Raw genomic sequence first — 15,163 nt, 5'->3', positions numbered from 1 at the left:
ATCCCTTCAGACTCACATTGATCTGGATACATCAAGAAGCTCTGACCATTTTGGTTTATAAAATAGTGAGTCCTCTCCCCTCTCCTGATGAGATGTCTTGCTGATAGTTAATAATTACTATGCATTGAGACGAATGTGGTTTCATTTATTTATTTCAGGAAGGATAAGAAGCCTTGTCACAAATAACTCTACGCTGCGTTTTGAATTCATTAAAGGCAAAAATCTGTTAATAAGTGCTCTTTTACATTCTTCCAATGGAAAATTAAACGCCCAGGAATAATTAAATGGCCTTTTTTATCATCTAATTCTATCCTGCAAATTTGAAAGCAAAAATTCCAATCCTTATAGAAATAGATATTAAGGGTTAGAACAAAGACAGCTAATACTGTTTAAAGTGTGAAAAATTATCAGTTCGCTTCTCCCTTAATCTGATCTTCTTAGTATCAAGTGAATATATGAGATATAGTGAGTTATAGTGCACTGATTTCAAACTGCTTGTCTTCAAATTCTTGCTATGCTATATGCCACCTACATAATTTTGAGCAAGTTTTCTGATCATTTTAAGTCCCACGTTTCTATTTTTAAAATAGTGAAACAATAGTTGTGAAGAAAAAAATGACAGAAAATATCTAAACCACCTAGATATGATAAATCCTTAATAAATACAGATTAGCTATTATTATTATCATCATCATTAACTGGGGTAAATAATATTTATCTTATATCTGTAAATACTGCTATCCTCTTTTAAGTCAAATTTGGATATCATATCACTGGCATATTTGCCAGCAGAGGATTAAAAAATTATATGACAATGAAAATTAAAAATATACTATCATGTAGATCTTCATTTTGAATTTTTATGGTAAAATTATAGCAAAACAGGATTCATGCTAACGCTTTAGTACCACAAACGACTTCTGAAACATAATATACTGTCTTTATTAGCTCGTGGAGCCTACAGGTTAACAAAAGAAATTAGTCGATAAAAGAAAGAAATGGATACATCAACTATACTACAGTAAAAACATTAAATAAAAAAGGATTTAGGGGCTTCCCTGGTGGTGCAGCGGTTGAGAGTCCGCCTGCCGATGCAGGGGACACGGGTTCGTGCCCCGGTCCGGGAAGATCCCACATGCTGCGGAGCGGCTGGGCCCGTGAGCCATGGCCGCTGAGCCTGCGCGTCCGGAGCCTGTGCTCCACAACGGGAGAGGCCACAGCAGTGAGAGGCCCACGTACCACAAAAAAAAAAAAAAAAAGAATTTAGAAAATCTCCAAAGATAAAAAAGAAAGAAATGAAAAATTTTATCTGAGCCAAATTGAAAATTATAACCCAGGAACAGCCTTTCGGAAAGCTTCGAGGTCTGTTCTGCCTATGAGGTCAAAGCATAGCTATACAAGTTTTTGAGACAGAGGGTTGTACATTAAATGCTGTATTATTGACAGTTACACAATCCAGATCTACGAGTACAAAGTGAGCGGCCCCAAGATTAAGAAGGAAGATTATCTCCTAAAGAATTGTGACCCTTGATGAGATTAAGAAGGAACGTTACATCCTAAGGAGGTCCGGGGAATGCAGATGCTCATTCCGCCCCAAAGGGACGAAGGAAGCCAAGAAAAATTTTATGTTTAAATATTTCCCCTGTTGCCATAAAATATGAATTTTACTTCACCAGGTATTATAGTATTACCATTTTAAAAATATATTTTAGTAGCCATTAAGGTTTCCAGTTCCAATATATACTGTTTAAAGCAAAAATAAATAAACTTTAAAAAATTGTATTTGTGTGTGTGTAACATTAGCTGAGTACTTTCTATAGTCCGGAAACGTGTGGCCCTACACTGCCTAGGGGTATTTTTTTTTTTCCTTGTTTTTGTCTTTTGTTTTCTCCCCTTCTTAACAAAATCAAACTGCTTGGGAGAGTAGGGATGAGATGGAAGAGGGTAAGGTAACAAGTTTGCTGAGATAAGCGCTATAAAGTTTTAAAATCCCCCAATTTTCACCGCATTTCCACCATAAATAGCAACGTAAACATTTAAGCATAACTTCCTCTAAGAAATTTTCCTTTCATCTCCCAAATCCACGTGGAGAAGGGAGACAATAAGGATGCTTAGGACAACTTGCCCAGACTTGCCCTCAACCTGGGAAATCTGAGTCCCGGGTCTGGAAAATCTGAAATGTAAAAGAGAAACGTGCTGGGATTGCGTGGGTAGGAGGGAAGAAACAGGATCCCACGGGACCCGGCTTTGGTCCAGGAGCGCATTCCCCCCCCCACGCCACTCCGCGCCGGCCGCTGGGCTGGGAAGCTCCTCCTCCCTGTTTCCTTCCTCCGCTTCAAGCTCGGTGGCCGTGGCGGGCGAAGGGCAGAACGCTGCGGTATTTTGTCCCACGCGGCGACCCCTCCTCCCGCCGGCGCTGCGGCCGCAGCGGCTGCGAGGGAGGCAGCGGAGAGCTGACGGCAGGCCACGGCTGGGCGGCCTGGAGGCCACGGGGGGTGGAGGCCCGGCCGCCATCCCGCGGCACGGGAGCGGAGGGGAAGAGGCGGACGCCCGCCAGCCCCGCCCGGTCGCCGAGAACGTGGGGGAGGCTCCGCGCGCCGCCCGCCCCCCGGCGCCCGCCGCCCTGCTGGCCCTGCAGCCTCCGCAGCCGCCGCCGCCGCCGCCGCTGCCTCCGCCTCGGGCTCCCGCCGCGGGCTCGACGGCCCCGGCCGGGGAGGGAGGGCGGCGGGTGCCGCCGGAGCCGCCAGACATGTCGGGAGGGCACTGCGGCAGCTTCGCCGCGGCGGCGGCCGGCAGCGGCGAGATCGTGCAGCTGAACGTGGGGGGAACCAGGTGAGTCGGGGGGAAGGGGCTCGGGGTGGGGGGATAGCGGGCGGGCGACCTCCGGGGGAGGCCGGGCCACGGGGCGGGGCGGGATAGCGGGCGAGCATGGGCGCCGAGTCGGCGGGGAGCGCAGGGCCCTCCGGGCGGGTGCAGGTCCGCGGATCTCGAGGGGCAGGCGGCCTTGGGAATCACCGAGACCAGGGTTCATCTGGCCGCGCTGCCGCCTTCCTAGAATATCAGCTACGTCCCTCCCCCTTTCTAGGGGATCAGGCCGAGAGCAACATTCTGTAGCCTTCCTTACCTAACCCTGGCGCGTACTTGAGGAATTTATTTTGTAGAAGCCGGGCCTTGTGGTTTGACTGTTGCAGGTGCACCTGCCTCCCTTTCTCTTTGGTCAACAAGGTAAATCGATTTGCTCGGGCGATAATGCCTCAGTAAAGGCATTGAGTTTGAAATCTCCAAGAATTTCGGTGGAGGGAGTGCCGTAGATGCGCGGTACGTTGTTATTTATTTTCAGAGTTTCTTGGTGCGTGGCTCTGAAGGATCTGTTCAACTTGTAGGGCAGCGAGTCCAGAAACTGCAGTTTGAAGAGCTGGTTCTGGGAAGCTTTGGGTAGTGGCACCCTGTTGCGCTCTCCTAGTAAACAGACCGAAAGCTCTTCTCTGATCTCTCTCAGGCCTTCCACTCCCTTACTATGTCTTTTAATAAGCTTGTTGGGGGGGAAGAATCATACTTCTGTGGATTTGCTATGGTTTATGAGTCACTCCTCTCGGAAATGGGAGTTTGCCAGCTGTTTCAAGGAAGGGGTAGTTGAGTTTTAGGCTAGGTGGGAGATAAACGATGAAGCGCCCTGGGAGGTAGTGTATTTTACTCTGCTCAACACCTAGGACTTTTTAACTAGTATTTTTAAAAATGCAAAACGGCAGCACTGTGAACCGTAGTGGTAAAAACGTATAGTGCTTGAATCGTTTTCTAAGTGTGCTGGAGAATTCAACACAGGAAACAGTAATGCTTTCTCCGCTCACTTTTTTTCCCTCTCATCCCTCAAGCAAAACTGTTCATTAGTTTACAACGTTATTGCTGCTATATAGATTACGGTTTTATGGAGGGGAAGATTGGTGTCTCCTAATGCAAGACATGGATATTTTCCTAAAATTACGTGAAAATTTTGCCGCTTTGGTAACTTATGAATGCAAAACTGGAATACCCTGCAAGAGCTGGCCTTCAGAAGAGTAGCACTATAGTCATTTAAAATCCCTGCCCTAGTTTCTAATTTCCTTGAAGTTGAGTAATTGCCACTGGGAGAACCACCTGTGGCATAGAATTGAACTCAGCTGTGAAGTGATAGAGTGACACTCAAAGGAGAGTTTCTTAAGAGCAGAGAAGCACATGGTATAGGTAGGGTCTAATCAAAAAAATGACCAATTTTTATCATTTATTTAACACTTAATGGATGACTCAGAAAGTAGAGAAGATGAGGTTTCATTTAGAATTGTTAATGTTATTATTATTTACCAGAAAAACCCTAATGAAGTGAAAGAAAACCAATGTGGCTCCATTTGTGATTAATTCTGTTATGAATGAGAATGATTTGAGGCCTCAGGAGAGAAGTCTGGGACCAGCCAGTGGGAGACAAGCTCAGCAACCTTAGGCAAATTATTTTTTAGTGCTTAGTTTCCTAAAATGTGTAATGACAATAATAGTACAACTTTCCAGGATTGATAAAAAAATTTGAAGCAATAAATGGGAAATACAAGGGTTAGTGGCATTATCTATCAACAGTAACTGCAGAATAAATAATTTTAACGAGATTGTTTCCAGGTAAATTTAGGAGGCAAGTAGCATGGAGTATAAATGTGGATATGTTTTGCCGAGGCCAGATTGCACGTGATCTTTTTCTTGGCATACTGTAGGTATGAGATAAAAACATAGAAAAGACTTTTCATATATATACATTTCAGAGAATTATGCTTGTCATGTAATTTTAAATGTTGTAGTTTTCATGAAGTCATATTTGGAACCAGTTTTAGAGCTCTGGGATTTTCTCCCCCTATCTTCCACTTGTTTGGAGAAAAAAAAAATTGGTGGGGATGACAGTCTAATCCCTTTGCCCAGAAATTCCAGATTACTAAACCCACCCCAAACTGCTGATTTTAATTGAAATTGCTAATATGACTTTAAGCAGACCTGGGTAATTTTCTAAGTAACACAAAATGTGAGTTATTTGGCAAACAATTTGCTGAATAAGCAGTGAACGTGAAAGGTCACAAGTTAGAAGTGATCCTTATTTGGAATTAATTTGATTGCCTCCAAAACACAGTGACTCATTTTTGCAGTGGATCCTTAGATATTTCAGTTTACCATATTTACTGGGTTTGCTTCTATTGATTTGACCAAGTCAGTTTCCTCTAACTAGTTGTAATCTACTTCTCATTTTTTTCTTAAGATTCTGGTAAGAAATATGCTTGGGAAAATTTGCCATATTTTCTTGAGTAAACTGGCTCCTTTCTTAGCCTGATTAATGGGCACAGGAGCTACTTTAAAACAGTCACGTAATGCTAGAAAATGAATGTGGAGGGAAAGTAAAGGTCTGTTGGGCTCTCTTCTGTGTGAGGACACGTGGTGATGGGGCAGCGAGTCAGAAATACATAGGGCAGTGTGATGAGTCTCAAAATGAAAATATTCAGACATCAAGTGCTGGACTGGATGAGCCCTATATCGAATTCTTTGTCATGCCAGTTTATGTCTGTTACTGATTGTTTTGCCTCGGTCTGTTGCAGGAGGCTTTGATAAAGTTCCCCTCTAATTGGTGGTAATAAGCAGACTTGATCAAATGGCAGTTAACCTCAAAACAGTGTTTACTGAGTGATTTTTGAATGAGTGAATGCAACAGTTGTGAATAGCCCAAGACTATAAAGGAAATGTTAAATGCATTGTGTGCAGTGGGATTAATATGAGCTCAGAAAGATAATATAGGGTAGTATATTTGGAAAACCATTAAAGAGAAGGTAGAACCTGGATGGTATCAAGAAAGATGGACGGGGCTTCCCTGGTGGCGCAGTGGTTAAGAATCCAGCTGGCAGTGCAGGTGACACGAGTTTGAGCCCTGGTCCGGGAAGATCCCACATGCCGCGAAGCAGCTAAGCCCGTGAGCCGCAACTACTGAGCGTGCGCTCTGAAGCCTACGAGCCACAACTACCGAGCACGCGCGCCTAGAGGCCATGCTCCCCAACAAGAGAAGCCACCGCAATGAGAAGCCCGTGCACCACAACGAAGAGTAGCCTCCGTTCTTTGCAACTAGAGAGAGGCCACGCGCAGCAACGAAGACCCAACGCAGCCAAAAATAAATTAAAAAATAAAAACATAAATTTATGAAAAAAAGATGGGTGGAACTTAGATAATTGAACATGAGGTTGATGCAGCTGGGATGGAGATTCTGAAGTAGTGTAAGCATGGATTATTTGGGGATATTAAGAAGTACTGTCTTATTAGAGGGGAAAACAGTTTGTGTTGGAGAGATGAAACGTGACCTGGAGATAGTATGTTATGTTGAGAATTTTAGACTTGGTGTAGTGCGCTAATTATTGATTCTTCAGTAGATTGGCATGCTAGAAAGTAGTGTTTTAGGAAGCTTTATATGTAAGCAAATTAATTATTTGATTTTGTTGACAGCTCTTGGAATAAACTTAACTCTGAATTGAAAGTAGCAAATTTAAAGATATTAAAAGTAATGAATATAATTGATACAGCTGTAGCTATGCAACAACTTGTAAATCATTAGCCAGTGTATTAAAGCAAGTTAACTAACATGGAAATTTCAAAGCATGTCCTCTCTTATAATACCAGCTACTTTTTAATTGCAGGTTTAGTACCTCAAGACAAACACTTATGTGGATTCCAGATTCTTTTTTTTCCAGGTATTTCATATAATTCTTTAGTACCTTTTTTAAATACAGTTGATTATTTATTAAAACAATAAAAAATAAATATTTTTATGTATCGAATAAAAAAGCTTAACTCTTAAAATATAATTTTTAAATTGTTATTTTACCTTGGAGATAGAATGATTCATTTGTGTTGGTCTTTGATGTTTGAAAGACTTAGAGCATTTTATTCATACTCAGATTTTAAAAACTAACTCAGTCTTAATGTTAATGACTTCTAGTTTGCTGAGTGGAAGAATTTCAACACTTCGAGATGAAACTGGTGCTGTGAGTATAACAATGTTGATGTATGTTCTAAATTAGATCAAAAAATGCTTATAATGTTTGATCCTTATACTCTAAGAAGACAGGGAAACTACTCTTTTAATAACTACTCAATGAAAGTATATGTACTTAAAGATTTTGATTTCTTTTCATGAATAGTGTTTCTGTAATTATAGAAGAGAACTTGAAACTGGGAATACTGCATATAGCAATTTAAGTAATCATGATTAGAGAGATTGTAGGATCTGAGCTTACATTGTCAAGAGAGGAAATATTTCTTTTAATCAGTAATTGAAACTCGAACAGTAAATAGATGAATGTAAATACTAAAATATTTCAATATTGGTAAGATGTTGCAAAAAGTTCTACAATTTTTTATTTTGGCGAATAACCTTATGAACTTGTGCAGCAGTGGTGGAGTGAGGGTAGTAAAGAACTATTAAATTTCAGTTAAAAAAAATTGGTTTATAAATTTAAAAAGCAGTTGTAATATGAACAATAGCATGTAAAGTAAATGTCTAGGGCTCACAAAAGCAAGTAAGACTTTCATTTGGGAGGCAACAAAGTGACCAGAGGTGTTTATTTGCTGTGATGAGATTTGCAGATGGAATAAAGCAGCACAAGTAGATATGTCCATGTGAGATTATAAAAAGGATATCAGTAATTAGATCTCTACAAATCTGTGGTGTTTTCTTCAACTTCTGATTGATTCTAATAAAAACAAAAGCAAGAATTTATGAAGCCAGAAGAACTTCATTCATTGTATATAGTAACTGATTATAATATAAGAAGGTTTATTATTTGCTACCATTCTGCTGTGTAATTGACTTACATAAGCTTTAAAAGGTGTTCAATTTTATGGTTAGAGCTTTTGTAATTGGTTCAGAATAGTGTTGGCATACATTCCTGTAAAAAGTTATCAGTTATGTATTTCATATTTTTTAAGCATTTTATTTTCCCCATATGTATTCTGTGGTGCTGTGTTTGTTATTTTAAAAAATTTTGTTGTTGTTGTCACCCTCCCCTTCACCCTACACCCAGCCCTTGAGGAAATTGAGATAGTCGTATGTATAAGTGTTACTGTTTTCCAGTTTGGACAGCAGTGTGCAGTTTTACTTTTCTTGATTGCCTGGTGTGTATTATAAAAGTACATTGTTGTTTTAATTATTCACTTATGAATCACAAATTATGTAAATCACAATCACTGTCACCAATAATTAGTGATCAGATGATGTAAGAAAGTATTATTCATGCATAATGTTTTTGAAGTATTTATTGAATTCTAGAATATTTCAGATAAAAATTTTCCCTTTGGTGTCCCTTTCACCAAATATATCAATTAAATAGAAATGAGAAAGTGGATTTACTTGATACCATTTTTCCTGCACCTTAAAATATAATCAATCTAACAACAGCTTTTCAGGTGGAGAAAAGACACCACTACTACCACATAAATGCACACGGTTATAACTACATTTCAATTTTAGAAACATTAAAATTTAATAAGAGTGGAATCAAGGAAATACAGTATTTAAATAATTCAGTTTTTCCCTAAGTTAGTGTTACAGATATTAAAGTTAGAAGTTTAATTTATAATTTGAAAGTAAAATTTGTAATTCTTTATTTACAGATATTTATTGATAGAGATCCAGCAGCGTTTGCACCCATTTTAAATTTTCTTCGGACAAAAGAACTAGACTTAAGGTAAGAAATGTATCTTTTTAAAGTAAATTTTTATGGTTTTGGGTATATTTTATGAAGAAAAGTTTTTTTTCCCTGCCCCAAGATTATTTTTGTTTAAAAGTTTCATCAGGGCTTCCCTGGTGGCGCAGTGGTTGAGAGTCCGCCTGCCGATCAGGGGACACGGGTTCATGCCCCGGTCCGGGAAGATCCCACATGCCGTGGAGCGGCTGGGCCCGTGAGCCATGGCCGCTGAGCCTGCACGTCCGGAGCCTGTGCTCCGCAACGGGAGAGGCCACAACAGTGAGAGGCCCACGTACCACAGAAGAAAAAAAAAAAAAAGTTTCATCAGAATTAAACTGTCATAGATACAGGCCACCATCATCCCTTCCTCTGGGTTACTCTAATAGCTTTCTTACCAATTTGCCTGTCTTCATTCTTATATCCCTTCAATTCATTTTTCGCACTGTAGCCAAAATTAACTTCTGAAAATATAAATCTAATCTGGTTATTCCTCTGCTTAAAACTCTTACGTGTTACTGGATTAATGGCTAAGGATTTTGGACTTCCTGTTGTTTCTTAAGGCTCTCTCTAATCTAGCTCCTGCTTGATTTCTGTTGCTTCAACACTTTCAACTCTTTCTGCTCTCAGCTTGATTCTGATCACTTCAGTGATCCCTGCTGTGTCTGCCTGATACAGGTGTTCAGAGTTTCCTGTACTGCCACTATCCCAGTAGTCTATCTTCCATTAGACTTTAAATTCTAAAAGGACAACTTGTTTACTGTATACCTGTAGGATCGAGCATTGTGCTTGACGCATAGCGATATTTTCTTTGGTGGGTAAATGAATGACCATTTAAACTATTTCTTTAACTTTGCCATAGTCTACAGTCTACAATGGAAGCTACTATCTAATTTGTATTTTATTGTTCTTTTATTTCATATATTCCTAATGAACTTTCACTTAAGGACCTATTAATACTTTTTTAGATAACACCTTTTAGAATTCTAATTGTTTCTTTAAGCTGCTTCTTTATAATATTATATAATTTTTGGCTTATATTTACTAGAATATGCGCTCCTTGAAAGCAAAGATTTTTTTGTTTGGTTTGTTCCCTGCTGTATTCCCAGTGTTGTTAAAATGGCATGTATAGTAGCTGCTCAATAGACATTTATTGAATGAATAAAAGAGTTCGTTGGGGCTTTTTGTTTGTCTGTTTCTTGGCCTGGGGTGGAAGTGGGAAGTATATTACTAACTACTTACTTCTGGGGTAAAATTATTTTTAGCATTTGATTAAAGCCTAAATTTACTTCTAGTCAGTGTCCTTGTGACTAATCCACGACTAAATCACCCATGAAAGGCAGAAATATAATAGTTTAAATATTTGCATTCACTGCTTTTCTTTCAACTTGCTTATTTCATTTAGGGAAGCCTAGCAAACTTAAGTTCTCTGAGTAGTACCTTCTAAAAGGAGGTGGGAAGGAATTGAAAAAAGAATACTATGTTCTACTTCTGTTTTTTGCATAAAATTCTTGTATTGCACTTATCACACTGTATTATCATTATAATATTTGTCTGTCTTCCCCAGACAAATAATTAGCCAGTGCTACTGTACTGTTAACACAAGTAGTTTTGAAATAGAATAAGAAAGTTTTAACTGTTCTTATTAAACTAGTTACAACCAATTTCACAAATAAAAGCAATTTAATATCGCAATTACATGTGTTCATTAGGCCTACGGAATTTTTTTTGTCTGTTGTTTTTTAAGACTTCTTTTTTTAATAGCAGTTTCAGGTTTACAACAAAATTGAGAGGGAGGTACAGAGATTTCCCATGTGCCCCCTGCCTTCATGATCAACCTCCTCCACTGTTAACATCATTTACCAGAATGATACATTTTTTTTTTTTTTTTTACAATTGATGTGAACCTACATTGACATCATAGTCACCCAAAGTCCATAGTTTACCTTTGGTTCACTTGGTGTTGTACATTTTATGAGTTAGCACAAATGTATAATGACACGTGTTCATCTTTATAATACTGTACAAAGTATTATTTCCATAATTTGGCCTTCTCCAGAATGTCATAGTTGGAATCACACAGTATGTAGCCTTTCCTGATTGGCTTCTTTCACTTAATATTATGCAGTTAAGTTTCCTCCATGTCTATTCATGTTATTTCTTTTTAATGCTGATAATATTTCATTAGCTGAATATACCAGTTTATTTTTCCACTCACCTACTAAAGAGGACAATTTGGTTGCTTCCAAGTTTTGGCTGTTAGGAATAAAGCTGCTATAAAACCATCCATGTGCAGGTTTTCGTGTGGTCGTAAGATTTCAACTCCTTTGGGTAAATACCAAGGAGTGCAGTTGCTGGATCGTATGGTAAGAGTTTTATAGGAACCTCAGACTGTCTTTCAGAGTGGCTGTAGCATTTTGCTTTCCCACCAGCAATGTATGACAGTTCTTACTGCTTCACATCTTGCCAGCATTTGGTGTTAGGATTCTGGACTTTGGCCATGTTAACTAATGTGTAGTAGAAACTCATTGTTTTAATTTGCATTTGCTTAATGACATATGATGTGGAGCATCTTTTCATAGGCTTATTTGCTACCTCTGTATCTTCCTTGGTTAAGGTCTTTGGCCCATTTTTTAATTGAATTTGTTTCCTTATTGTTGAGTTTTAAGAGTTCTTTGTATATTTTGGATAACAGTCCCTTATCAAATTTGTCTTCTGCAAATATTTTCTCTCATTCTGTGGCTTGTCTTATTTCCTTGACATTGTCTTTCGTAGAGCAAAAGTTTTTAATTTTCATGAAATCTAGCTTATCCTTATTCCTCTCATGGATTATGTCTTTTGGTTTTATCTAAAAAGGTATCACCATACCCACTGTCACTGAGGTTTTCTCCTAAATGTTATCTTCTTTGAGCTTTTTAGTTTTGCATTTTACCTTTAGGTCTGTGAATCATTTTGAGTTAATTTTTGTGAAGGGTGTAAGGTCTGTGTTTAGACTAATTTCTGTCTCTTTTTTTTGCATGCAGATGTCCAGTTGTTTCAGCACCATTTGTTACTCCATTGTTTTGCCTTTGCTCCTTTGTCATAGATCAGTTGACTATGTGTATGGGATCTATTTCTGGGCTTTCTGTTCTATTCCGTTGATCTGTTGTTGATTCTTTTCACCAGTACTACGCTATCTTGATTTTTCTAGCTTTATAATAAGGCTTGAAGTTGGGTAGTGGTAGTGCTCTAACTTTGTTCTTCTCCTTCAGTATTGTGTTGGCTATTCTGGATCTTTTGCCTTTCCATGTAAACTTCATAATCAATTTGTTGATATCCATAAAATAACTAGCTAGACTTTTGAATAGGATTACATTGAATCAGATCAAATTGGGAAGAACTAATGTCTTAACAATACCACGTCTTCCTATCCATGAACTAGGAATATCTGTCCATTTTTTCAGTTCTTTGATTTCAGTCGTCAGAGTTTTGTAGTTTTCTTCATACAGATTTTGTATATATTTTGTTAGATTTATACCTAAGTATTTCTTTTTGGGGGGTATTAATGTAAATGGTATTGTGCTTTTAATTTCAAGTTTCTCTTGTTCACCGTTGGTACATTGAAAAGCAATCGACTTTTGTACATTAACCTTGTATTCTGCAACCTTGCTATAATTGCTTATTAGTTCCAGGAGTTTTTTGTCCATTCCTTTGGATTTTCTATATAGACAATCATGTCATCTGTGATCATCAGTTTTATATATTTCTTCCCAATCTGTATGCCTTTTCTTTTCTTCTCTTGACTTGTGTAAATAAGGATTTCCAGTATGAAGTTGAAAAGGAGTGGTGAGAGGGAATATCCTTGTCTTGTAACCAGATGTTAGTGGGAAGTTTCAAATTTCTTACCATTAAATATGATGCTAGCTATAGGATTTTTTTAAAAATAGTCTTATCAAGTTGAGAAAGTTCCCCTCTATTCCTAGTTTACTGAGACTTTTTATTATGAATGGGTGTTGGATTTTGTCACATGCTTTTTTTGCACCTATTGATATGATCATGTGAGTCTGTTGATGTGATAGATTACATTAATTGATTTTAGAATATTGAACCAGCCTTGCGTACCTGAGATAAAACCCACTTGGTTGTAGTGTATATTTCTTTTTAGACATTGTTGGATTCGGTTTGCTAATACTTTGTTGAGAATTTTTGCATCTGTGTTCATGAGAGATATTGGTCTGTAGTTTTCTTGTAATGTCTTTGTCTGGTTTTGGTATTAAGGTAGTGAGGGCCTTATACAATGAGTTAGGAAGTGTTCTCTCTGCTTCTTTCTCTGAAAGAGAGTGTAGAGGATTGGTCTAATTTCTTCCTTCAGTGTCTGGTGGCATTCACCAGTGAATCCTGGGCACGGTGCTTTCTGTGTTGGAAGGTTATTGTTGATTCAGTTTCTTTAATACATGTAGACCGATTGAGATGGATCGTCTTTCTCGTGTGAGCTCTGGCAGATGGTGTCTTTCAGGGAATTGTCCATTTCACCTAGGCTATCAAGTTTGTAGGCATAGAGTTTTTCATAGTATTCCTTTATTCTTTTAATTTTCATGGAATTTGTAGTGATGTCCCCTCTCTTTTCTGCCCAGGCAATATTTTTAAAGAAAGGACAGATTATAACTGAAACCTAAAATGAATCACTTTAAACTCTTAAGCTTCTATTTTTTTTTTTTTTTTTACTTCTTATTTTCATATTACTTTCTTGTAACGTCTTTGTCTGGGTAACAGCCCTTCTTAAGGCTGATCTTTGTTTTCCTCCGCCTTCTGTTTTGCTTTTGGTTTCTGTTGAGAAGAGTCATTTATCTGAATTTATTTGTTCAATAAATATGGATTGCATAACAATTACATACAAGCACTGTGGTAGGCCCTGCATGAGGCATACAAACATGGATCAGAGGAGAACATGCTTGCAGGGAGCTTATAGGATAATTGGGGAGGTTAAAATATGTATGGAAATGATGGTTAAAAGCAATTAATACCATAGGAATGATTTCCACTCTTGTTTGCCTTATTAGATACTTCTGATAATTACTTGTATTAACCCTGTAAAGCCCTAACCTCTCATTTAGTCATCCAATTCATCTATATATAAATGGTTTTTTTAGTAAGAAAACGTTCTTGGTGGTGTGCAGTTTTTTTATCTATACTTCTTCAAATAATTAAGGATCTTAGGAAAAAAGTAAGTTTTAAAGCCCTATGACTTTGTTCATTAAGAACCTAGTACTTTTTCTTTTTGCTTCAGATGATAATCCGAGTTGCCAGTGTTAGAGGACTTACATCATTCATTGGTTTCTTTGTAGGGGAGTGAGTATTAATGTTCTCAGGCATGAAGCAGAATTTTATGGAATCACTCCATTAGGTATGTATTCTAGTATTTTATATTTATGATTTCACCCTTTGAGCACTAAACTTGCCCAAATGAAATCTGTTTTATATCAGGTTCTAACTTTTGATGGACTAGTCAGTGCTTGCTTTTTGTGGATTTTCATAGTAAAAAGGCGTTGTCAGCTGATTTAACTTAAACATTTTCCTTTTCTTTCCTTATCCTCTTTAACTAGAGAAAATAAAAGTGGAGTCCTATTTTTGTGTTTGCATGTACTCTTGACAAGTTTGCTTTGAAATGTTTTTAGTAAGAAGGCTTCTCTTATGTGAAGAACTGGAGCGTTCATCTTGTGGCAGTGTCCTTTTTCATGGTTACTTGCCTCCACCAGGTACTTCTGCTTTATTTAGTTCTTTTTTTTTAAGTCTTTTTATCATTAAGTAATTACAGATGTGTGAGTAGGAAAATCTGTTTCTTGATTATTGAGTTTCCTTTGTAAATCTAGAAAAAGTGAGAACTTTAATATTAACAGAAGTTAAGTCATACTGTGTATTACAGTAGGGATTTGCCAAACTTTTTCTGTAAAGGGCCAGATGGGTTTGTGAGCTAAAAGATCTCTGTGGCAACTCTTCAGCTCTGCCATAAACGCTACAGAAATGCATGGGTGAGACTGTGTTTAATAACAGCTTTATTTACGTAAAGAGCCATCAGGCTGGACTTGGCCATGGCCAGATTTGCTGACTCCCGTGTTTGAGAACTGGTTGTCGATCTCCTTTGTGGAACCCCAGGAGCTTTTTAGAGATTTAGCAGTGTACAGGGCAGACGAGTGTGAGGTGCATGTCATCTCTGCCCCTCTTCAGTGAGTTAGAGGAGTTCGGTCTTCACCTGTGTTGTAGCAGGCTTTTGAACAAGATTTCATTTTGAAAAAGGCTCTCCTGCCAAATAAGAGATGTTTGAAAGTATAAGGCAATTCAGCTGTAGAGTGGTTTAAATTAGTAAATAGTACCTAACGCATAGTAACTGTTCCATAAATGTGAAGACTAGTGACAGAATGAATGAGTTAGTGATTGATTGATTTGGTAACCTA

General features: G+C 38.3%; 1 protein-coding gene across 3 annotated transcripts in view; it reads left to right on the top strand.

The window, feature by feature from the left end:
- The first annotated feature begins 2,409 nt into the window (after window positions 1-2,409).
- Window positions 2,410-15,163, top strand: part of KCTD3 (potassium channel tetramerization domain containing 3) — a 70,760-nt gene continuing 58,006 nt past the window's right edge. Inside the window, exons 1-6 of one of the 3 annotated variants that reach the window (XM_032647305.1) lie at window positions 2,410-2,832; window positions 6,687-6,740; window positions 6,989-7,034; window positions 8,662-8,735; window positions 14,057-14,115; window positions 14,387-14,467. In XM_032647305.1, the coding sequence (XP_032503196.1) occupies window positions 2,750-2,832; window positions 6,687-6,740; window positions 6,989-7,034; window positions 8,662-8,735; window positions 14,057-14,115; window positions 14,387-14,467 (397 nt within the window). In that variant the 5' untranslated portion in view covers window positions 2,410-2,749. The remainder of the gene's footprint in view (window positions 2,833-6,686; window positions 6,741-6,988; window positions 7,035-8,661; window positions 8,736-14,056; window positions 14,116-14,386; window positions 14,468-15,163) is intronic. The other 2 variants (XM_032647295.1, XM_032647293.1) reach the window with 2 other exon arrangements.

The sequence above is a fragment of the Phocoena sinus genome, chromosome 1 (genome assembly GCF_008692025.1).
Source record: "Phocoena sinus isolate mPhoSin1 chromosome 1, mPhoSin1.pri, whole genome shotgun sequence".
Classification (NCBI taxonomy): domain Eukaryota; kingdom Metazoa; phylum Chordata; class Mammalia; order Artiodactyla; family Phocoenidae; genus Phocoena; species Phocoena sinus.
The sequence above is the reverse complement of the archived record's forward strand: the minus strand, read 5'-3'. Positions and strand labels throughout refer to the sequence as shown.